The sequence below is a fragment of the Notothenia rossii genome, assembly GCF_949606895.1.
Source record: "Notothenia rossii genome assembly, chromosome: 2".
In the NCBI taxonomy this organism is placed as follows: Eukaryota; Metazoa; Chordata; class Actinopteri; order Perciformes; family Nototheniidae; genus Notothenia; species Notothenia rossii.
In genome coordinates this window covers 45,799,471-45,825,653 of record NC_136904.1, presented here as the reverse complement: position 1 = coordinate 45,825,653, position 26,183 = coordinate 45,799,471, and the positions used below count along the sequence as shown (strand labels likewise).

The window sequence follows — 26,183 nt, the reverse complement described above, 5'->3', positions numbered from 1 at the left end:
AATATTGGGAGTCATGTCGTTACTTTGTTGAGAATGTGGCCGTGTAATAAGCGGGATAATTTGCAGCGACTTGTTCTTTATGGGGAAAATAACACCCTTCATCCAGATGAGGATCCCTCCGCTACACTTTGGGATCCTGATCGACCGACGAAACTCCATTAAAATATACATATTTTTGGTGAATTACTGAGTTTAGGCACGTTAATAACGTTTTAATGAAGTTGAATACAGTATATTCATATGTGTCAGTGATTTCATGTCAATTCGGCGAACATAAACATAAATGATCGTGGTGAAGATGATGATTAAATTAGGATTAAAAATCGAGAGCCGGGCTGCATTTCCTCCCGTTCGTTTTTTTCGAATAACAACATTATTTTGTTAAATAACAACATGGTGATGTTTTGTAAATGATTACATGTCTCTTATTTAGCACAGTAGTATGATATGTGACATATGGATCTTAACAAAGTTCCGCTGTACATCCAGCATACTGTATCTGACTTTATTTCACATGAGCTCCAGTGTGGATCCCCACTGCACCCCCTGGTGGATCAATGATCCATTGCAGCTGGCTTCATTATTATTACATTTATCTATCGGGGGCGGTCTCAAGTCAAGCTGGAGGTTTTCCCTTGAGCGAGGGCAGATCACTACCAATCACGGCCCTCGCGTTTCAAACTGTCTGAAATGAATCGCTACATCTGTACAGATACAGACTTTGGTAAAAGTAGAAGTGCTGATTCAACTTTTTACTTAAGTAAAAGTACAAAAGTACAGTCTCTGAAATGTACTCGCAGTAAAAAGTAACTTTTAAACTGGCTGTTTGTTCAAAACTAACTAAACCTTACATCATATTAATATAATATTAATATAATTGAAAAGGAGCTTAATTTCAACTTGTATTACTGCCATTCGGAATGTATTCAGTGTGAACAACAAAAACAAAGTACCTGTATTTGCTGTCGCCAACATTGTAGATGGGTTCCTTTGCCTTAATGTAGGCCTAAACAAATCAAACTAAAATGATTATAGTGCATTTTTTGCGCCCACAACTTCAAACCTCTCCCTTAAGTAAGGCCATGGATGCGGGATGTCTTACTGGTGGTCTGATGAATCGCCTCTGTCGATGTCATCTTCATTTTCAGTCCTGTCGCTGACTGTACTAGCGTTACTCTTGGACATTATGCCGTTAGACCTTTCTCCCTTAAAGAGCAACTTGCAGGTTTTTTTTTACTACATTTATGCTTAACCTTGCCTGAAAATAAATTACAATTAAAAAAGTTAATGCAGCATTTGATATGTTTTAAAAGACATAAGGGCAGGAAATGAGCCGTTTTGAGCTCTACTACTAAAAACTGCTTTTTTTTTTACGTCAAACACGTCATATTACGTCACTTGGAGGAGCAACTTTCTCTGACTCGTTCTCTGCCCAAACCGCGGTAGTAGTTTGTAGTGGTTGTGATTTAGTGAGCTGGTATTTTTTCGGTAATTTTACATTGCATTTCACCATTTTTAATCATGGTGAGCTTGTGTTTGTGCAGGTTTCACAAACTCCAGCCTGTCAGTGTCAGGACATCGAGCCCACAGTTTCCCTAACAGGAAAAGGACCCGGAGCTAGCTTTCGTTCCTGGGTGCGAGTTACATCCACCTCCCTGCAGCACATACTCTCCACAGCTAAAGCTTATCAAACAAAACGTTTATCAGGAAACCGTATTAAATCTCTCTGCCCCCCTTCGCTCCTCTCTCCCTCCCCTCCGGTACACAGCTCCGTAAGACGTAGTGTGGAGTTGCATTAGGTAACGCGAGATACGACTGATACTTGAGCATTAGTTTCTGTTATGGATCAGTATCAACAGTCCTGCCAGTAACGTTACTATATTATCAATACTACTTTAGTTATAGCCTGATATATGATAGCTAACTTTACAATGTTGTGATGTGACTGACGTTAGCTAACATTAACTGTTGCTAACGCCGATCACAGGGGCTCACCAAGACAGCTGCCCTGTTCTCTCCACTGGTTGTCCTCAAACCACAGCTCCATTTCTCTCCGATAGCCTTTATTTCTTCTAATCCTTGGCTGCTCCTGGTCTCTTGGACACCTAGCAGGCTCATAATTATAATCATATGCATTCGAATATATATTTTCAACCTCTTCTGTGTCAAAACTAGCATTGTGATCCATGTACAGTATATTCATACGTTAGACCGGCCGCTGTCCCCCAGGTTACGTCACACGCGGGAGGTCACATGGGGAGGCTTTTTTAATGCGGAAGTAAAAATGTCTTACAAAAACGACGCCAGATGTCACTGTAGTGTATATTTCGGTATATTTTTTTGAAAATCTAGTGTATTCATCATTTTCCTACACATTTATTCACTGGTGTGTCTAACCTGCAAGTTGCTCTTTAACGTCTCAAAATACAAATAATTGGTCATTCACGTCACATGCATGAAAACGAAAGTAACGAGCCTGTTTTGAAAATGTAAGAAGTAGAAAGTACAGATATTTGTGTTAAAATGTAGGGAGTAAAAGTAAAAAGTCATCAGAAAAATACTTAAGTAACGTACAGATACCTGAAAAATCTACTTAAGTATAGTAACAAAGTATTTCTACTTCGTAACTACCCACCTCTGGATAGGGCCGTGGGAGTAGAGCCACCCCACATTTCCGATATTACGTAATATCGGCAGGATATCTGGATCAGCTCCGTTGTCCCCCCGTTTTTAGTCATGTGGGTAAGGAAGAAAAGAGAGAGGGTTGTATTTTCTGACACTTTGTGAGTTCCCTTACACACCGGGGACACATATTTATGTATAAAATATGTCAAAAAGTGAATTTTGCATGATAGGAGACCTATAAGATTTAGTCAAACTATCTCTTCTGTTGGTTACTGGCTTGGTTGGGTTGGAATAAGGTCATGGTTAAAAAAACTGTTTGGATGCAGTAACAAATGTGGCTCAATAACAATGTCATGCTTGTAATTTATCTTATTGTCAAAAACAATATATATAACTTTGGCTCACAACATAAGATGTAGTTCACTAAAAATAAAATAGAGTGCATAGGTTAAAAGTGATACAAACTCATTGCTTATGTTACCTTCTTAACAGGCTCAGTTTAGAGAAAGATTTAAATCCTACTGATTGGAGTGAAACATTATCATAATGCTAATGACCAAAACTAGATCTTGTTTATAAGATACAAAACGTAATATTTGAAGGCTGTGTGGAATTCAGTAGCCTCCATATGCTATTGTTAGAAGGATAATGATTGCCTGTTTACAAAAAAGCTCATGCTAAACAGATTAAAACTATGAATTAATAATGAAATGATCTTTTTATACTCAATTATGGTACAGAAACGAGCCATGTCTCTTCAAGCCTGAAGAACTGTGCTGGTTTTGTGTGTAGAAACGACCTCCACTGTTGTAAAGTGCTGCGGCCTCAAGTATGGCTGCCAGAGGATTCACCTTTTTTTGGGATTAATTTTTGATTTAAAGATCTTCACACATTGCAAATAAAGAAAATGCTTTTACAACATAACATTAAAGTGTGTGCATTTGATGTATAGCTGGAGTTGTTTCATATTCAGTTGAAGGTCCATCAGCTTGATCTTGATCTATTGTTACATTTTGCAATGGTGCCAGCAAATAATATCATAAATCATCTTTACAGACTGGGCTTTAGGTGAATAATGAGTCAAAACAATACACAGAGGTACGAGAGAATCCCATTTTCCAAATCTGATATTTCTTGACAGAAGGAGAAAGTCTTTTGGGATGTCTGCACACACAGAGAGATGAAGAAGGGAAGGCGGCAGGAAATAATTGTCACTTTTAGTTCTGTCGGAGCAGAGAGAACAGAGTGTCAGCGCTAACAGTCTGATCAGCACATGAGACAAAATGTACAATTGCCTTTCTGGGAGCTATGCTCTGTTTCCATGACAGGGTCCTGTAATGTACCTCACACACATACACACACACACTTACACAGTTAGACAAATGTATATCTAGGCCCTGGAAATGAGACGTGTGAATACATGATTGTAACGCGTAATTTCTGAATTGCAGTGTGCAGATGTGTGTTTTGGCGGGAAAAGCATTGAATGTTAAGCTTGGACCAATGAGAACAGTACCTGTTTAAAGGAGGAACACACTACTTGCTGACATTATGTGTGTGAGTGTTTGTAGGTGGGGTGTTAAGGGTCACGGAGGACAACAAGAACATATTTATTTACTAAGCGTTTAGCTCTCCCTGTCCCGTTTGCAATGATAACTGTGGCCATTGACTGTCCTCTTTTAGGGGCACTGGGGACTTTTTAACCTGCCAGGTGTTGGGCTTATCTTATAAGGTTCATACAGACAGATGCAGTTCCATTTGACACACAAATGCACATTTCCCAATTTCAGTTGGTGTTGGTGAATCTTTCTCCAGGGTGGGCTCTACCAAAATGTAAGCAAACATATACACAGACCCAAAACATATGTCATATACATCCATGTGGACTCTAGTTTGTTCATGCTTTTTAGTTTTTTCTGACATGTGCTGTAAGTCACTCACATCTGTCTGGATCCATGCTGGGTCTGGTCTATAGACTGGTCTGATCCTGACGTTTGAAAAAGGAGGCAGGGGAAGCCAAATATAGCACTGGTGTTGCTACAGGTAGTTAGCCTTCTTGCTAAACCAGCTCCTTGAAAAAGAGCACGTATACTGTAGGGCAGTGGTTCCCAACCTTTTTTGAGTAATGTACCCCCAAAGCATTTCAATCCAACCTAAAGTACCCCCTACTACGCAATCAATCGTGGTGATCCCCAGGATATATTAATTGTGTGTGTGTGTGTCTGTGTCTGTGTCTCTGTGTGTGTGTGTGTGTGTGTGTGTGTGTGTGTGTGTGTGTGTGTGTGTGTGTGTGTGTGTGTGTGTGTGTGTGTGTGTGTGTGTGTGTGTGTGTGTGTGTGTGTGTGTGTGTGTGTGTGTGTGTGTGTGTGTGTGTGTGTGTGTGTGTGTGTGTGTGTGTGATAAAGTCACATGGTCACACAGGTTAGCAGTTCATTTAAGTAAAGCTTTAGTTCTGAGGTCTGACTTCATCACTTCATTCCCATTGTAACATTAAGTTAACAAAGCACTGAAGAATCAGCTAAAAAAAAAAAAAGATGAGATGAGATGAGATGAGATACAATGCGATACAATCAGATGAGATATTCCTTTATTGATCCCCTTGGGTAAATGTGGGTGTCATAGCAGCATGGGGGAGGGGGGTATAGGTATGGGCAGGGTAATAGCAGAAAGAAAGAAATATAGAATTTGATCTGAATATAAAAAGATGAGAAAAATGTGAGAGGGATATAATAACCATATACCGTAATAATCAAGTGTGTGTGTGTGTGTGTGTGTGTCTGTGTGTGTGTGTGTGTGTGTGTGTGTGTGTGTGTGTGTGTGTGTGTGTGTGTGTGTGTGTGTGTGTGTGTGTGTGTGTGTGTGTGTGTGTGTGTGTGTGTGTGTGAAATATGTGTGTGTGTGTGTGTGTGTGAAATATGTGTGTGTGTGTGTGTGAAGTGTGTGTGTGTAGCTAAGGCGAAACCTGGAAGTGGAAGAAGGAGAGAAGTGATGAGGAGAGATAGAGAAGAGGAGGATATTTTTGTCTGTGTGACCCAATGCAACAATTAATGTGACACTTAAATCATATTCAATCATAACTAATCATATACATTATAATAGCCATTGTTTAAAGACTTTAAAAAAAAGTAAGGTAACTCACCAATTAATGTGACACTTGAGCCTGTTTCTCCCTCATCAGTTGTGTGAGTCTGGGGGAGATTGTTGCAACAGCTGTGACCAGGTTATTCTCCAAGTTGAGTCTGTTCCTGTGTTTAGTCTTGATGTGGGTCATGGCGGAGAATGTCACCTCACACAGGTATGTGGACCCAAAAGGCAACAGTTCATTCAGGGCATGTTTCCCCAATTCAGGATACTCCTTCTCCACACCACACCAGAACTGTGTCAGTGGTGTGCTTGAGTACCTCATCTTCAGGCTCCTATCTGAGGACACATCTATGAGGTCTTCTTGCAGTCTGGCGGGAATGCTGCTGTTAATGCACGTCACAAATGGATTACGCACCCAGTCCAGTGTGGATGACTTGTTGTCAATATCAGGGAAGTAGGAGTTGAACTCATTCTTGAGCTTGGACCATTGTGTGTGTACTAATTTCACAATTGGAGCTCTGTCACATTCACCAGTAGCAATGTATGCGTTCAGCTGCAGGAAACAACTTGTATCCCCTTTTTCACATTTGCTCTGCCAGAGCTTGATCTTCTCCATGAATCCACACACTTTGTCTAACAAGCTAAGAACATTTGTGTCTTTACCTTGAAGAGAGATTCAGCTGGTTGAGTTTGCTGAAAATATCAGAGAGGTATCCCAGCCGAGCTACCCAGTCAACGTCGTCGAACATAGCCACAAGTGGGTGTGTGTGCTCCGACAGAAATGCCCTCACTTCATTGCGTAGCTCGAACAGCCGCCGTAACGTCTTCCCTCGGGATAACCAGCGGACGTCAGTGTTAAGCAGGAGCTGTTTATGTTCTGACCCACCGTCTTCACAAAGTGACTGAAACAGTCTATGATTCAAAGGCCTGGACTGTATGAAATTGATCACTTTTACGGCATCATTCAAAACATCGTTTAACTCTGGACTCATTCTCTTGCTAGCTAATGCTTCTCGGTGAATCATGCAGTGCGTCCATGTAACGTCAGGGTTTACCTTTTTTATGTGGGCCATTAATCCATTTACTCTGCCGGTCATCGCCGCAGCGCCGTCTGTGCACACATGAGAGCAGGATTTCCAATCCAGCTTGTGTTGAGAAAAAATTGTCAATAACGTTAAAAACGTCCTGTCCGGTAGTTCTCCCCGTGAGTTTCTTGCAAAACAGAATGTGCTCGTTCATCTCCAAAGTGTCTTTGTAACGCACAAACGCAATCAGTTTTGCTTCCCCCCTGACATCCGTTGATTCGTCCAACTGCAAAGCGAACGTACCAGACGCTTTACATTTTTCCACCACTTGGTCAATAATTTCAATTCCCATGTCGTCGATCCGATGGCACACAGTATTATTTGACAACGGCACTTTCTTCAGGACATCAGCTGCTTTCTTATCGAACATAGTTTCTGCGAGAATTATAGCAGCAGGCAAGATTAGCTCTTCGGCTATGGTAAATGGCTTTTTCGATTTAGCAACGAGTAGCGACACGGTATAAGATGCCTCCAAGGCCTTGGTTGAGACCAATGTCGCTTTCTTTAGTTTTTCTTGGCTTCCCTTAAATTCAGCCAGCTTTTGGTGGAAAAACTCTGCAGGCTTACACAGGCGGGATGTCTAGTACTAAGGTGCCAATGTAAATGGGATGGTTTCATGCTATTATTAGAAAGCACGTCGCCACAGATGAAACACATTGTTGGCTCTGTAGTTGTGACCGTAAACCCGGAGAGCACATAATGTTCACCAAACTGACGATTCTTCAGCTTCTCTGTTTTCATTTTCTTGAGAACGGGTTCTCCTGATTCAGCAGTATCACCTGTGCTGTTGTTTCTGGATGAACCAGCTCGACTCAGCCATTGATCCATAATGATTATGTTAACAGAAATGTTGATCTCAATAAACACCAGCGCATTCACTTGATAGGATGTTGATATTTTGCTAGCTAGCAAGAAAACCAGCGCGCCACTACAATGATGATGATGATGATGTAACACCTGACAGTCCGGCAGGAAGCTGAACGCCGCGGCAATAATAATATATAGCCAGCAAATTATTACTTAATTTGAATGCCCCAAATGTTGGCTACATTATTACAGATTATGCATTATTCATTATTTGGGTACAGTTTTGCTGTAAAATGTTTAATAAAAAGAAATCTAAAATCAATTTTTTTTTTTTTTTTTTACTTTTCAAAATCTTTTCACGTACCCCCTGGGGACCATCCACGTACCACTAGGGGTACTCGTACCCCCGGTTGGGAAACACTATACTGCCTTCCTCTGTCCTTAACTCCTGCCTATGTCAGGCTGATCAGGTCCGACCTCTTTTACTCTCAGCTTTCCCCCCAGTGTCCTCCTCTCAAAGCAGGTGTCTCAGACTCCAGGCCAGTTTCTCATGGCCCCTTTGTTGATATCATGTAATAGTGTTAATCTGGCCCGCGCGTTTACGTTTGCGCTTTATATTTCAATTTTATTTTTCCCGCTGCTGCTGCTGCTGCTGGCAGGGAACTGATCCAGAGTGATCCAAAAGTGACAAAGAGTGGAAGCAAAATATATCGCCATGTCTTCATCAAAACTTTCAGGGAAAAGAAAAATCGATGATGACCACAGAACATTTCAGGAGAAGTGGGAGACTGAATATTTTTTTGTTGAGTACAGGGGAAACGCAACGTGCCTTATATGCACAGAGAAAATCGCTGTGTACAAGGAGTATAACGTCAAACGTCACTACTCAACTAAACATGCAGAGTATGCAAAATACCTGGGAGATGAGAGAGAGAAAAAAGTCACAGAGCTAAAAAAAATTCTATGGAAGCAACAAAATCTCTTCAAGAAAGGAAGCAATGAGGCTGATTTAGCAGTCGAAGCTAGCTATGTGGTGAGTGAGATGATTGCTAGGGCGGGAAAGCCGTTTACGGAAGGCGAGTTTGTAAAAAAATGCATGTTGCAGGCTGCAAGTATAGTCTGTCTGGAAAAGAAGGGTCAGTTCAACAACATCAGCCTGTCAGCTAACACAGTGGCAGAGCACATTTCTGACTTATCAAGTGACATATATGATCAGCTGTGCGACAAAGCCAAACTTTTCTGCGTACTCTGTGGCTCTTGATGAGAGCACAGACATCACTGACACCGCTCAGCTCGCAATGTATGTCCGTGGTGTTGATGACAATTTTGAAGTGACAGAGGAGTTGCTTACAGTGAAACCAATGCATGGCCAGACCACCGCTCAGGAGATATTTCAGCAACTGTGTGATGCCATTGTGGATATCGGTCTGCCATGGAAGAGGTTTGTTGGAATTACGACGGACGGAGCGCCATCAATGACAGGGAGAAAAAACGGGCTGGTGGCACTTGTTCAAAGAAAACTGGAGGAGGAGGGTGTGGAGGAGGCTATTGCTCTGCACTGCATTATCCATCAGCAGGCCCTTTGCAGCAAATGCTTGAAGTTTGACAATGTGATGTCTGTCGTTGTGAAATGCATCAACCACATCAGATCCAGGGGCTTAAAGCACCGCCAGTTCCGTGCTTTTTTGGAGGAAATTGAGTCAGAATATGAGGATGTGCTCTACTTCACAGAGGTACGTTGGCTCAGCAGGGGAAACGTCCTGAAGAGGTTTTTTGAGTTGAGAACAGAACTGAAAGTATTCATGCTGGAGAAGGGTGGGATGGCTGTTCCCGAGCTGAGTGATCCCAAATGGCTCATGGACTTAGCTTTTCTTGTTGACATCACGCAGGAGCTGAATGCTCTGAATAAGAAGTTTCAGGGCCAGGGCCAGCTTGTTAGTGCAGCATATGACAATGTCAGAGCATTCTCTACAAAACTGATGTTATTGAAAGCCCAGCTCCCTCAGAAAAACCTCTGCCATTTCCCAGCATGCAAGGCTCTCATGGACAGGGGCACAGCATTCAGTGGTGAGAAGTATATTGATGCCATTGTGAAGCTACAGGAGGAATTCCATCAGCGGTTTGCACACTTCAAGACACACAGAGCCACTTTCCAAATGTTTGCAGACCCCTTCTCCTTTGATGTGGAAAATGCCCCTGGTGTGCTTCAAATGGAGCTCATCGGCCTGCAGTGCAATTCTGAGCTCAAAGCCAAGTTCAGGGAAGTGAATGGGAAAGCAGACAAGCTTGGACAGTTCATGAGAGAATTGCCCCCCTCCTTCCCTGAGATTTCCAGGATGTTCAAGCGGACCATGTGCCTTTTTGGGAGCACATGTATGTGTGAACAGCTCTTCTCCACCATGAACTTCAATAAGTCAAAGTACAGGTCCAGACTTACTGATGCACATCTTCAAGCCATACTGAGGGTTTCAACTGCTTCCTCCCTCAAACCAAATGTGGCTCAGCTGTGTGAGAGGAAGCGCTGCCAGGTCTCTACCAGCAAGGAGTAGGCAAGAAAGACATAGTTATGTTGTGAAGAACAGTTCATGTTAAGAAGATGTTGAAGAACTGTTAATGTTGTATTTTTTAATAAATGTTTTGCGGAATACTTGAAGCGGCCCAGACTTGCCCAGACTCTACGTCCAGTGGCCCCCAGGTAAATTGAGTCTGAGACCCCTGTCTCAAAGGGTGTTTCTTTAAGTGATTAAACATAATTTTCCTTCTCCATATTCAGTATCTAGTTTTGTTTACACTCCGTCTCCGTCTAACTCTCTCATTCAAACTTCAATCACTCACTGCTGCCCCCTAGTTGTTGGCGGTGTCAACAGCTGCTTAGGCGCAGTTTGATGCACCCGAGCTGCTCCCATCTGTTGTACTGAAGAGCTGCTCCCATCTGTTGTACTGAAGAGCTGCTCCTATCTGTTGTACTGAAGAGCTGCTCCCATCTGTTGTACTGAAGAGCTGCTCCCATCTGTTGTACTGAAGAGCTGCTCCTACCTGTTGTACTGAAGAAACGAGCCATGTCTCTTCAAGCCTGAAGAACTGTGCCGGTTTTTTATGTGTAGAAACGATCTTCAATACTCCTATCTGTTGTATTGCGCCCCTAACGCCCCTATGGGCTGGTCGCCACTGGTTGATACTGTTATATTTTATTCAGGAGTTCACCGCCAGCTGGCTGTCTTTGTATTCCTTTAGAGCAGGGATCGGCAACCCCTGGCACGCGTGCCAGCATTGGCACGCGGCACCGTAACCAGTGGCACACTAGGAATAAGTGGAATAAGTGTGCAAAATATTTAAATTAATTTTCGGATCCTTAACGCGAGACCGCCGCCAGAGCGCGTCTCCCCGTTACCTGCAGAAGGAAGCCATGCACGCAACGCAGCCCCGCTCTCTTTATCTCCAGGTGACTTTCTGCCGCTTTCCTCCGCGGTGCAGTGCTGATCGTTTCACCACGTAGGAAAGCACTTCACTAATTGCAGTACCCATAAGGAGCTGTACAAATGACGCAGTCTTTGCGTGGTTGTGTTTATTTAGTTGAAAGCCCAGTGGCGATCTGCTCATCTCTCATCGAAATAATATGCTACAAAGGGGCGGACTGGCCATCTGTGTGTTGAACTGTCCTGTCGGCTCCCAGACCGTAGTCGAGGAGGGCAGAAGCAACAAGCTTCCCGTTTCACTTCCAGAAACATACACACGTTCCCTCACTGTCGCTCTACCATTCACAAACACACATGCACAAGCTGCACCCCTCTCTCTCTCTCTTAAAGGGACAGCGATCTCATCTCACTCAGCATTACCGTAATATCATAACTTGTGTGTTCTGGAGAATCACAGAACGGACGATCGTCCTTATCATTATGCCGTTTAAACCAATTATTTAAATGTGTTTGTTAAATTCGGCATTATGTAAGTTGCACCGACAGGTCCACACACTGCTTCCCCGCAGCGAGGCTCCCCCGCCCTCCTGCTGATAGTTGACGAGCGTCAAGCTCCTCAACCCCCCCCGTTGATAATTATCGATCGTTGGCACGCTGATATTTTTTTTTTTTAAATGGCACTTCATATCAAAAAGGTTGCCGACCCCTGCTTTAGAGACAAGTTTAATGTGGGCAGTGCAAACACTGCAAACCTCATTACATTTTATTTAGCTGAGGCTTTTATACACAGTTACTTACATTCATACATTCAACCATGAAGATACAAAGGCAAGAAGCAAGAAGCCTACAAATACTTAAGTTTTTTTACTGCATTGGCTTCAACTAAGCTAATATTTTGAAGTGCAGACATTTTTTATTTGTTATGGCCAAGGTCTTTCTGTGATTCTGAGCTGGTTCCATTTTGGAGCCATCTATGTGTTTGTTGAGGCGGACCTGGGTCCCGCTTACAATGAGGAAGAAGAGTGTCGATTTGGCTGATGGGGAGCAAAGTGCACGTGCTGGTTGTATGGTTTAACCACGCCCTGGATGTTGGAAAGGCCTGATCCATTCACACAACGGCAGGAGAGTACCAGTGTCTTGAAGCCTCATCATACAACCTCCTTTAAAAACAATCATTTATACTGTATGTCAGACTGTCTCATGAAGCTGGAGCATGCACAGTCTGCAAGCTTGCTAAGCGTGCAGTAAAACTCCCGCATTCAGTCACAGGTGGTGTGCTGCAGGCCGACGGTCCATGCAGACCCACTGTGAGGATTGCATTTAAACTGCTTATGTTCAGGGCTGGCCTCTGTGTGACAACAATGTGTAACTATCTGAAACACTCTTTTATTGATTTGAGTTGTTTTATTTACTTTTTTCTATGTCTTTTTCATACAGAGAAATAGACTTCCATCGGGCCAGTCAGAGGCCGTTTCTCAATCGCGAGTACACATGCTGCAGAGCAACTATTTCAAGTATACTACGTCCTCGAGTGGCGCCGAAGGACTGTTTAAATGCATGTTAGATGCCCAGCATTCTGCGCCACTCTACATAGACGCCAGTCATTGGAATGAATGGTGAAAAAAAACGGGGTTTGTCAAACAGAGCACAAGGTGTAGTCCTAAACGATAGCTGGGGATTCTGGGTATAGTGTCTTCTGCCATCCTTTACTCCGAAAAAATATTTGTTTCTCCGAATCGAAGGGGAAAAATACAAAAGCATTGCACACAATTTAAACCAATCAATGTTGTGTAATTAACAAGGATAATCTGGTGTTTTTTAGTCGATGAGTAGTGCAGATATCACTGTAAAATCAATCGACAGTAAGGGGAATACTTACTTCCGGGTTTACAATTCTCCGTTATCCAATGGGAATGGACGCTCACATTGCCTTTAAGGGCAGCCGACACAAACGAATGCCGTGCTTCCATGAGCGTCAAATCCCGCCGCAGATGGGAATACATTGCAATCAGTTGAAAGCTATTTGCGTCCCTTTATGAAGCTGAAGGAGCCTAGGAGCGTCACAACTGCACGCCACGGGACCCTGACCAAACGTCGCTCCTGGACGATTATGGAGTGAGAGTGTGTTGCACAGGCGGATGATGCAGGGATGCAATGTAGACAGGAATAAACGCAGATCATCCTCTGGCAGCAGCCTTGACCGGTACTTGCTTTGAACAAAGTCAATACGGTAAACCCGCACTCACACAGGTAGGTGGAGGCAGGGGCGGATTGGGACTAGAAATCAGCCCTGGAATCTCACCCAGCCCAGCCCACACAAATTGCTAGAGCACGCTAGTGAACTGTCAACGGGGGGGGGGTTTTGCTGCGTGGAAACGGCCCGCTGAACAGACCTCTGTCGTCTGTCAGCGCAACTTAAATGATGCAGTTTAAAAACATAAAAGATAAAGGGTGGTGCCGGCCGTCAGCGAACCGACTTCCGATTTCGACGGAGCAGGTCACATTTTTTTACTTTGTTCAATCCGAATTTAATTTAAAATAAAACAAAACTTTATTGATTCTGACTTTTCTACAACCAACCAACCATCACAGCCAGGTTTATCATTGCTTTGAGAAAAAAATATTATTAATGTAACCCTTTTAGAAGTGAAAATATAGTAATTTTTTTCTGGGAATGTCATTTTCGAGCCTGAGGCCTGAAAAACAGGCTCGGGGCTTAACTGGTTAAGCAACCTATTTATGTGTTTTACAGAGTTTAATGCACACAACCGCCCCAGCAATCCGGGATATTAAGCGACCATTTCCCTGGCAGGATTGAGCTGAATTGGAAAATAACTCTTTAATTTGATATTGAGTTGGTGAATGAGGCTGGCAACTAACATGTTATGTTTGTTTCCTTTTCAAAAGGACCACTGTCCTATAGTGTTTTTTTGTGTTTTCTTGTCATGTGCAGTTTATGGCAATATAATAATTGTATTGTTTGTGTCTTAGGTTGCGCTCCTCTTGCTCGGCGGCATAGGCCTGGGCCCATGTGGAAAGCTGCCTGCCTTCAGTGGGGACTGCACAGTGTGACAGTTCCTTTTCTGTATGCTAAATATCTCACTGGTTATTATTTTATAGAGATTGTGGTTTGAACATTGCATGCTTTTGTTGTGTTGGTGTGTGGCTTTTCTTGTTTTTGTCCCTCACGATTAGCAGGCACTGCAACCCAGCGGACCAGGCCTGCCCAACTGAGGAGGGTAACTTATATATACATGTTGAATTATATTTGCCTTTTTAACACTTGACATGAAGTGACATTTTAAACTGTTTCCAATACTTGTTAAATAAAGCTGCGTTATATTTTTGGAATTCATGCCTCTGTCATAATTGAACGGATTAGCATTATTTGTGAATTCTGCTTTTTTTCACAAAACTGTGTCTCAGGCAGTGGGGGCGCCAGGGTATGGCTGGGGTAGGCTACAGTAATACCAAGAAATGGCTTAGCCCCACCTTAGCCCCACCATGAAAAATGATGTTAAAGTAAGTTAAATAAAATCCGCCAACTCGCGCGGAGTAAATTGCTTTCAGTAGCCACTTGTCTGGAAATACCGAAGACTAGAAACAGTTTTGAAAACTTTTGTCACGTTGTGATCGTCTTCTCAATAAAACATCTTTGATAATGTCTTCTGGCCAATCAGAATCAAGATAACGGCGTGGTGTTGTTGCAGGAAGTCCCGACAGAGAATACTTTTGCTGTAGTACATCTATACACATCGATACAACATTACGTGATGATAGAAATCAACACGTAATGAAATAAGACCTCACGGTTTGATGATTGATAGGTGTGTGGGTGTCTTTCATTTTGACACACAGAACAATGGGGGCTATCCACCCTTATCCACAATGTAAAGTAATTCACACAGCCTCTTCCCTCTTCTCTCTGTGAGGACCAGCAGATTCAGCTTTCAGAACAAAGTAGTTGTGTATAGTAATATATTTATTTATTTTTCTTCTCAAGAGAGTACCAGAATGTGTATTTTATGTTAGTAATTCACAAAATCTCCTGGGGGAAAATCCCCCAGACCCCCCTGCAGGGGTTGGGTTTTTAAGCATGTCAACTCTTTCAACTGTGGGGAAATTGCAGGATTGGCTCCAGGTTGCCCTTTTTATTTACTACAAGACAAATGTGCCTTTTTATTTCATACAGTTCAATTTGGATTGAGACAGGGAAATAATCTAAACCTCACGCGTGGCGTTTCACTGTCAAGGGGGGCGATATAGCGTGTATGTAATTACATTGCGAATAGTGACTTGAGCCCCACCACTGTATGGGTTAGCCCTACCATAGAAACACAAATACTCTGGAGCCGCCACTGGTCTCAGGGCTTCTTAACATTTAACAACCTATTAATGTGTCATACCCACTTAACGGGAACTAACTCAGCTAACTGACAATATGAAACATTTTTAGCTAAACAAAACACAAGGGTAATACCAAGCGTCTGAATTAGCACTAATTGAAAAAATGCTAACGCACTTAGCACAGAACTCACGGTAGAAATATTGTATTACTTATCGGATCTGCACAAAGATATCAAATGAAAGCTGAGATACCACAGATTCTAGAGATACAGATTTAGCACTGAATTTCGGAATCCAGTTTACAGCTTCCTGCCTACTACCTGCCAAAGACCAGTATAGAGGAATGTTAAGCCCTCCCACTATTTTCCAAGAGGGAGTTGTCAGATTTTCTATTTCAGGTTTTAAACAGGAGATGGCGCTTCATTCACAAATACAGAAAGACAAGTTTCATGGACTTTCAGTTGTGTTTTGAAGAGCATTTGAACACATCAATATTTTCGATCAACTAAAGTATATCTAATCTTGTAATTCAATAATATATAGTCTTTATATATTAAATAATCATAATGTAAATGTTTACATTACACTTCTTTATTTGTTATGCTCATACTTTAACCTTTACAATCGTTTGCTTTAATATGCAATATATTTTTGTGTTTGCTTCCTCCTGCTCCCTTTCGGACACATACTGTATGATTTATTATTATTATTAATATGAAGATATTATTAAGATAAGATAAGATGTTACTTTATTGATTGAACATTTTAGTTTAGAATGTGCTGTCCCACGGTAATTCAGAAGGCTCACAGGTCACATTCCGACCATTATTTAAAACAATAGGTGCTTTCACACGGTCTACAGTTTGATTTGTATACAGTTTTCGAATTACCCATTTGCTTTCGGGGATCCCTATTTTTCAGAGCACATCCTGCTACAAAATATGTCACACGCACGCTCTGTTGACTGGCGCAGCAGCGCGGATGCGATCAATTGCTATAAAAACACTCTTCTACTAATACAGACGGTGTCACTATGCCGGCGGATGTGGCCGTTGTTGAAGCCTCTTCAGGCTCCGCATCGGCAGGCCTCTACCTCGGTGAGGAGCTGTCAAGCTCGACCCTAACGCCGCTTACAGCCGGCCAACTAAAAGTTGTTTTCCATTCACATTGTCATTTTTAAACTCCTTCGCTTCTTTGCTTGTGAATCCAAAAGCTGTGACGCTTGGCTGTTTTCGTTTTGCCATATTTTTTTATTACACAGCCAGAGTTAAAAAAATATCAATATGAACATTTCAAATACCGCGCCGGCATCACCGCCATAACCATAGCAACCTAAGTAAGAATGCAGCGCCGCCACGTACAGATGGCAACACCCAGACATATTCACAAATATAAAACAAATATTCAGAAACTGTAATGAACAATAACTATTATGTATTTCAAGAACTGTTATTTACAGAAACTCAACATTTCTAATCTGTGTGACACAAATATGCACGATTGTTTTGGGCTCCCCCTATTTATCTCAAAGTCAGTCCTCAGGGGAGCTCCCTCCCTCTTCGGGGGAGCCAAGCTCCCCCTCGCTCCCCCCCATTTCGAACAGTGTCTGTGGCTGAATGGCCAGCGATTAGGTGCGGCGCATTTATCATAGGTGATCAGAGCTAACTGCCTGCAGTCAGATTTCATTTAAAAAACAGATCTGATTTTAAGACTATTTCTGCACTCATAAAGAATGATAAGAATAAGAATAATGCGTATTGAACTGGTTTCATTAATTAGTGAGTTTATTTAACACTAGAACCGCCAATCGGGTCAATTTGTGTGATGTGTGTTGTGTGTGTGCAATGTAACTTTTTTTCAATAAAATATTAAAGTCTCCCAGTCTGTGACTTTTCCTGAAAGTGTGTTATGTTGCACCCTATGTTGTTAAAAATTGCATTCTAATAGCGGGATTTGACGTGTTTAGGTAGGCCTATACAAAAACCTCTGGCGGTTCTAGTGTTAAGGTAATTAGGTACAGTAGAAGCCCTTTTTTATCAGTAACGAATTTAGCAGTTTAACATAAAAGTCAACTAACTGAGGGTCACTTGCAATGACAGTGTTGTGTCTAACTGTAAGCTTGTCACTCAGAGTAACCTACCGTTAATTTAGCTGCTGGAGAAGAAAGATCAAGGGGGAGGGGGGGAGAGAGCTGTGGTTGATGGACCATTAGTTGTGTAAATACACAGCTGACAGCTGCCGTTTCATTCAGACTGTTTAAAAAACTGTAACACCGTCTATTTTTCTTAGCGGATGCATGTCAATTTAAATCAATACAGACAACTATTTTTTAAATCAAAACATACAACTATTTTTTAAATCAATAAAAACATTTTCTAAATCCATAAAAGCATTTCAATTAATATTGGGAGTCATGTCGTTACTTTTTTGAGAATGTGGCCGTTTAATAAGCGGGATAATTTGCAGCGATTTGTTCCTTATGGGGAAAATAACCCCCGTCATGTGTGTGTAGAGGTGTGTGTGGTTAAAACACTTTCATTAAGTGAAGGAATTTCCTTCTATAAAACAGCTGTGGGCAGCAGTGAGTGTCACGGACATGAATTCATAGATCAAGGCAGACTGGTGCACACACTCTCCTGTCCTGCCAGGCGACACGCCCGTTCTAAGCCGTGTCCAACACTCCTCACATCCCAAGCATCCCCGAAAAGTGTATTATGTTGTTACATCTCAGATGTTATGTTTCAGTTGTGCTCTGTCTATGTTCAGTGATGCAAACTTGTCACCTTTCGGCGAAATTCGCCGTTTTGAATCCAAAATAAGTCGTTTGTGTGATTCAAGTAGATCTGCAATACAAATATTTTTGGGGTATGGGGGGGGCTGGGACCCGGAGTAATCTGCGGCCGTGAGCTGTTATGTGCCATCATGACACTCATGGTGTTCTTTTTTTATATATTATAATGAAGTACGAGCTGTGTGCTCGAGTCTTCCTGCCTGTCGGCTCTGCTCATGGATGTATAATAAGGCTCTGCTGCTCCGAGATGATGGTCTAGCTTCAGCAGCTACATTACCTACGGGTGCGTTCGTTAATATTAACTGTGCGTCCGGAGTCACTGTGGCACAGACTGGACCGCTGGTGAACAGCTGTTAGAACGGGCCGTTCAGGTGTTCAGAGCAGAGCTCCCTGTCGGAGCGGCAGAGCGTGATGTGAACTGAAAAGTTTTTCTGTGGCAATATTATTTAAGGAATCGTTGAGCTAGGTAGCTTGCATACATTGTCACTATCTGCTAACGTTAGCTTTAGCCTTCTATTTCTAATAGTTTTTTTCATAGGCTATAAACAGAGGTGGTATAAGTATATATATATTGTACTTGAGTAAAAGTAGAAGTACTCAGATCTTGTACTTGAGTAAAAGTAGAAGTACTCAGGTCTTGTACTTGAGTAAAAGTAGAAGTACTCAGATCTTGTACTTGAGTAAAAGTAGAAGCACACAGATCTTGTACTAGAGTAAAAGTAGAAGTACCCAAATCTTGTACTTGAGTAAAAGTAGAAGCACACAGATCTTGTACTAGAGTAAAAGTAGAAGTACTCAAATCTTGTACTTGAGTAAAAGTAGAAGCACTCAGGTCTTGTACTTGAGTAAAAGTAGAAGTACTCAGGTCTTGTACTTGAGTAAAAGTAGAAGCACACAGATCTTGTACTAGAGTAAAAGTAGAAGTACTCTGGTCTTGTACTTGAGTAAAAGTAGAAGTACTCAGATCTTGTACTTGAGTAAAAGTAATAGTCCCAGAGTGTAGGAATACTCTGTTACAGTAAAAGTCCTGCATTCAAAATGTTCCTCAAGTAAAAGTAGAAAAGTATTATCATCAAAATATAGTGAAAGTAGCGACAGTAAAAGTAGTCATTGTGCAGATTGGTCCATTTCAGAATAATAGATATGATATGTTTTATAATGATTGATCATGAAAGTGTTTTCAAAGCTGGTAAAGGTGCAGCTAGTTTGAATGACTTTGTATACTGCAGGGTAGCTTGTGGATTTACTCCAGGTGGAACTAAAGTCTGATTTAACACTTGATTATATTTAACTTAATTAATCCAGATCTGTGAAGTAACTAAAGGTATTAAATACATGTAGTGGAGTCAAAGTACACCATGTACCTCTGAACTGTAGTGGAGTAGAAGAACAAAGTAGCAAAACATTGAAATACTTAAATAAAGTACAAGTATCTCAAAATTGTGCCCAAGTATAGTACTTGTTGAGTTTATGAACTTAGTTACTTTACACCATGTGGCTATAAAGATAGAAAGACGAAGCCTTGCACAGAGGCATGAAAATACATTTTCAAAATGCTCAACAGTGCTGCCAAAATTATAAACTGACTGCTACACAATTTGAAATAAATGCTTTTATATATTTCTATTATGTGACTCTTTGGCGTTTCTGTTATTATTAACACTGCTGCTTTAGTTGTTCTGACTGCTAAAATCCTCTGTCATTCCGTGGGGTGGGGGAGCCGGGTGCTCGGATCCTTGTCACCTTTTTCATACCTGATGAGTTTGCATCCCTGTATGTTAAAAAGCCTCAGTCACCTTAATTCATGTAATAAAAACATCTCAGGTCAGTAACACTCAAAGCTAAATGTGCAATACCATGTTCAGCTATGTTACTATTTATAATGTTATTGTTGTTACATCAGAAGATGTACATATTGAAATGATTTCTTAACTTACAGTAGGCTATTTTTTACAATGTGTGTTGGAAGGATTTATTAAATTACAATGAATATTGTCATTGTTGAAGGCTTTTAGAGAAAGGTGAACTATAAGCCTGAATTACATAACATTTTATACCTAAAAACATAAAGGCCACAATAAATAAATCACAATTATTGTAGTTATTTTTACCTCCCGTATTGCTTTCAACCCACCAGCTTTTATGGTGTTGTTACGTCACTAACTGTAAGCTTGTCACATACAGTCTATGGTCACTCAGAGTAACCTACTGTTAATTTAGCTGCTGGAGAAGAAAGATCAAGGGGGGAGGGGGGGAGAGAGAGTTGTGGTTGATGGGCCATTTGTTGTGTAAATACACACCTGAGAGCTGCCGTTTCATTCAGACTGTTTAAAAAACGGTAACAACGGACTATTTTTCTTAGCGGATGCATGTCAATTTAAATCAATACATACAACTATTTTTGAAATCAATAAAAACATTTTCTAAATCCATAAAAGCATTTCAATTAATATTGGGAGTCATGTCGTTACTTTGTTGAGAATGTGGCCATGTAATAAGCGGGATAATTTGCCCCGGACTTGTTCCTTATGGGGAAAATAACACCCTTCATCCAGATGAGGATCCCTCCGCTACACTTTGGGATCCTGATCGACCGACGAAGCTTCATTAAAATATACATATTTTTGGTGAATTAATGAGTTTAGGCACGTTAATAACATTTTAATTAAGTTGAATACAGTATATTCATATGTGTCAGTGATTTCATGTTAATTCGGCGAAAATAAACATAAATGATCATGACGAAGATGATGATTAAATTAGGATTAAAAATCGAGAGCCGGGCTGCATTTCCTCCAGTTCGTTTTTTTTCGAATAACACAATTATTTTGTTAAATAACAACATGGTGATGTTTTGTAAATGATTACATGTCTCTTATTTAGCACAGTATTATGATATCCGTGACATATGGATCTTAACAAAGTTCCGCTGTACATCCAGCATACTGTATCTGACTTTATTTCACATGAGCTCCAGTGTGGAACCCCACTGCACCCCCTGGTGGATCAATGATCCATTGCAGCTGGCTTCATTATAATTACATTTATCTATCACGGTCTCAAGTCAAGCTGGAGGTTATCCCTTGAGCGAGGGCAGATCACGTACCAATCACGGCCCTCGCGTTTCAAACTGTCTGAAATGAATCGCTACATCTGTATAAGTATCACCACTGGGCGACCAGAACTCAGGGCAGCGAAGGCTGTTTTCTGATCAAAAGTTGTGTTCAATGGCATTAAAACGCATAAAACGCTGCTGAAGATTAATCCAATGTCTCTGTGTCACTTTGAAATGATTACTGATATTCCATCATCATGTTTATGTCAATAAGCCTCGTTTTCAGTTTTCAGAGCGTAACATAGCTTTCGGTGTGGGCAAACTGCGTGCGCATTACTCTCACTCCTCAATGGTAACGGGTAGGTGGACTTAGGATCCCCCCTTAATTATATTGGCTCTAACGGTTAAAAAGAGGTGTCAATCACCAAAATCAACCAATGGGTTCCAGAGAAACGGCAAAATACACCTAAATGACCCCAGAGGTTTTTTTTCCCCCTAAAAATATCAAATTTCACTTGTTTTGCATCAATCTTGGTATAGGGTACTTATGTGTTATAGTTTGGATTCCTAAAGCTTTTAGTCTACTATCCCATCATTCAAGGGTGGTTTTCACTATAAGTGATGTTTTCCTTTGTTGGACGGACACTATAATTTACATTTTCTTATTATGTTCAATCTGAATTTACTGTAAAATAAAAAAAAATCTATATTGATTCTGACTTTGCTACATCCAACTCACAGGTTTATCATTGCTTTGAGAAAAAAGATTATTAATTTAACCCTTTTAGAAGGGAAGATATAGTCATTTGTTCTGGGAATGTCATTTTCGAGCCTGAGACCTGAAAAACAGGCTCAGGGCTTAACAGGTTAGGCGAAGCTTTAAAATCGGTCCACGAAATACACTCCTGCCCCTTAGCAGGAGGTGGCGTTGTCTTTAGAGCTTTAATAAGGTAACCTCAGTCACGGTTACTACACTTCAAACACTTGGAAAGCTTGAGATGAGCTATGATTTGTACAATGTGTCTCATGACCATTTCTGAAAGCAAACATGGTCATTGCTGTAAAAAGCCTTCTTGCAGTTGACATTTTATAATACATACATTTTAAAATTAAAAACACATGATTAATTCAAAGAGCGGTTTGTGCAGCGATAACAGTGCCAGATTCAGCTGGAGCTGGTCGTAAGCCAACACTAAAGTACTGCGGTCACACTGGGCCGCTTATCTAAATGTTTTTGTGTGAAACAAGCATAAAGCACAGCCAACTTTTTCAGAAATAATAAAATAGCATTGAAACGCACACAGAGCAGGGCTCAGGGGCCATTAGCTGCTGTTTGGGTGCCAGTCTCTGGTCCATCTGTTCACTGTGGAGCGATGGGAGTCCTTGCTCTGCTACAGAGCGTTTAATGGACGCCACTCTGTTATGCCTTCCGATGTTCCTGTGAATGTGTATGTGTGCACATACCTTTTATTCTCTCCATTAAAGCCCCATGCATCTCAGCACTTAAAATCTGCAAGAGGCTTTATGAAAAGCGCTTCATCTTTGCATGAATTGCATTATGATACTAATTACCCCGTTCACTGGCTCTCCCTGAGCCAGTGAACTCACTGTGGAGCGAGCTGCACTAAAATAAATGCCCACGTTAACAAGGTCTCACATCCAAAATTAACATTTTATCTAAAAGAAGTAAAAAACCTTCAGAGGGGAGGTGACTCAACTATTTTACAACATTGTTCCAAAAGTTATTAGAAATATTATTTGAAGAAGGAAGGATAATCCAAATCAGTGCTCAGTGCTGAAAGGCATTTCAGTATGAAGAGCAAATACAAAGGCATTCAGGGGATCATTAGCAGATCATTTTTAACCACAGAAACATTACAAACAGCAGCTATAACGCAATAAAAGAAATACATAATGGTACTGACCAGGGGCGTTTCCTGGACCTGCAAACATTCTGGGCTTAGCCCACAGTTCATTAAGGTTAATTAAGGTACATTAAGGTACCGGGCGCTACAGTGGAAATTTCTAATGCAACACTCCCCACACGCACATACACAGTACACCTGCGACTCTTACAATGAAGGCTCAATAATCAACTCAAGGCATATAGGTGTAAGCAGGGGTAAAGTGTTATTTTTATAAGTGGGGGGCGGACCTAACCTCCTTTAGGGAGGTTCCGGGGGCATGCTCCCCCGGGACGATTTTTTTTTAAATGTTGAAGTTAAAAGCATCAATCTGGTGCACTTTGAGAGCAACATTAAGAGATATGGATACATCTCTCAACATCCATATGAAACAGAACTGTAAACAGATTTTCTTTTTCTTTATGGATATTTTACAAATCACTCCCCTGTGACTGTGTAATGTAAGGTAGCGTCATGTCGAACAGTGACAGTAAGTCAACCTTTTCCAGAGGATTTTTTTTAATCACCAGGTAACGCTAAAAAACATAACATTGATATGGTATGACAAAGTGTTAATTTATATCTCTGGCTAGCTATACTTGCTAACGGTTTAGCTTACCCGCGCGATTCAAAGTAACGTCAATAACGTAGCTGTAATTTATGCTTTGCTTACGTGTTTGCATAACTTGGAAGTTTACTGACATTTACATACCTTATTTACCTGGTGCAAGTGCTGACTCTGGGTTGTTGTGTGAGAGTCAGTTAGCCGGCAGCAGGGAGCAGTTTCAAGGTTAGGTGCCTTGCTCAAGGGCACCTCGGCAGTGGACAGGCACCTCTTCAGCCACCAGCAGCGGTGTAGTGGGGATTTTTTTACTGGGGGGACGCTATTTTAATTAGCTCCAAACAATGCCACACAAGTGCGCACGAGCGCAGTGCACTCACAAAACGGGCAGACAGGTCCACAGAAACTACCGGTAATATGCTTAGTCCTACTTTAGTTACTGTACTGCAAAAAGCAGACGGCGCTGCGCTCAACACACACACAGACTCAAAACCATGGACACACTGGCACATAAATGACATAAACAATTAATTCATTTATTTTCTCTCTCTCCCTCTCTCTCTTTAAAACTCATAACAAACAAACAAAATTCCCAAAGTTGTCCTGAAATTAATTTATTAAATAAACGACACGAAAAATATAGCCTACTTTTGCAAACAACATTGAATCTGGACTTGAAATTATTCTGATTAGGCCTAGCCTACATTGCAAATAAGCAGACAGCGCTGCTACACACACACACACACACACACACACACACACACACACACACACACACACACACACACACACACACACACACACACACACACACACACACACACACACACACACACACACACACACACACACACACACACACACACACACACACACACACACACACACACACACACACACACACACACACACACACACACACACCTCTTGTTACCTCCGCCACATCTCCTCCGTCCATACCTCTGGGAAAGGTGAGCTTGAGCTAGCCAGGGGAACGTTGCTCGCGCAGCTAACGTTGACGTTAGTGCTAGCATTATCCACGTCTTTAGGCGGCTCTAGGGTCCGTGAGGTCACCCATAGGATTCTGCAGAGTTGCCGAGAAGCCCTTAGTAGGCGGAGTCGGCCGCTAACGGCTCGATAGTGATGTCAGAGTTCAACTCCCGCCTACTCCAGCCTGCTCCAAATAAGGGCAAATAGGCGGAGCCGAAGCGGGACCTGCTGCCACCGAGCTGAAAGTTCCAGAGCTAGCTGAAGCTACCAAGCAAAGCTAACATGCTCCCCATCTGCACACTGCCGTGGCATTTTACGTTTCTAAGGTAAGCGAACATGAAACTATTCAGCAAAACTATAAATAATAATCTAAGTTATTGAGTTTTTAGCATAATACTTCAGAATCTTAAAATCCCTTAACGTTTGTATGCAATTGTGCTAAATTCAACACTGGAATCAAGCAAATATTAATATGTTTGCATGACATTAGTTATTTATATTTTGATATCACTTAATTATACGTGTAATACATTTAAGTCAAGCTAAGGTACATGTGATGGTAGATAGTTAGTGCTCTTACCTGTGAGGCCTCCTCCAAACAGCATAATAACCATACTGTATCATTAAAACTAAGTACCAGTTCTAGATCCTTGACTTTAGACCAACAATTCAAAAGACAACATGTATTTAAAGACCAATCTTTATTTGAATGTGCCTCTTAACCTGATATATTAGATATACAGTAATAGTATTGACAATCTAAAAAAACTGAGCAACTCAACAGTCAACTTTATGTTTCTTATTGTCTAAAGCATTTGTTATTTTCATTTCCCCCCTCTCATATTCAGTGTGGACGGATTGAGACAGCATGGTGTCCAGAAAGCTGCAGAGACTTCAGGGAGAAACCTCTGTGTGATGGACGTCCTGTCTGTTGGTTTGGAGAGGACTGAGGGTCTTTCGTCTGTGAGGAGGTCCAGGCCTGTTGGAGGAGCCCATGCTGGGCAAAGCTGATACCAACTGCACAGGCCTAGTCTGTCACTTTATTTGACTAAATGTGTTTACTTATACATTTAATAGGTTTACACCTTCTGTCCATATGTGCGTTTTATTTAAAACATTTGATTAACTTTTGGTTCACATTTCAATAAATTGTATTTGTATTTGTACTCCTTTCGTCCATTACTCTTACTGAAAATGTTAGATCACACATTCACATCTTACTGAAGATTAGCCCCATTTATTTGTGACGTTGCAAACTCTGCGGTACAAGGCAGAAGTGATGTGAAGCTCATAAAGCGAGGCAAATAGAAATAATCAGCGGATGGAGTGTAGATGTGGAAATACAGTGCATTCGATCAGCTGACTGTTTTTACAATAAAAGTAGTTTCTTAGTGAATGTCCTGTACTGGTCTTAAAATCTCATAAAATCAGCTTTTAATGTTCCTCTTGGATGTTCTTCTTGACCCTCAGAGAAGGAGAACATGTCGTGTCTTTCAGGCATGTCCTTTCCTAACAAA

At 41.4% G+C, this 26,183-nt stretch overlaps 1 protein-coding gene and 1 long non-coding RNA gene across 2 annotated transcripts in view; both read left to right on the top strand.

Moving 5' to 3' along the window:
• LOC307030666 (uncharacterized protein) overlaps positions 1 to 14,362 on the top strand; it is a 50,392-nt gene extending 36,030 nt beyond the window's left edge. The window contains exon 4 of the mRNA XM_079667228.1: positions 14,009 to 14,362. Within this exon, the coding sequence (XP_079523354.1) occupies positions 14,009 to 14,151 (143 nt within the window). The 3' untranslated portion in view covers positions 14,152 to 14,362. The remainder of the gene's footprint in view (positions 1 to 14,008) is intronic.
• Positions 14,363 to 24,879: 10,517 nt separating this feature from the next.
• Positions 24,880 to 25,832, top strand: LOC307030379. Its single transcript, XR_013805640.1, has 2 exons — positions 24,880 to 24,992; positions 25,515 to 25,832. It is a non-coding gene; the product is annotated as an uncharacterized lncRNA (long non-coding RNA).
• Positions 25,833 to 26,183: the final 351 nt, after the last annotated feature.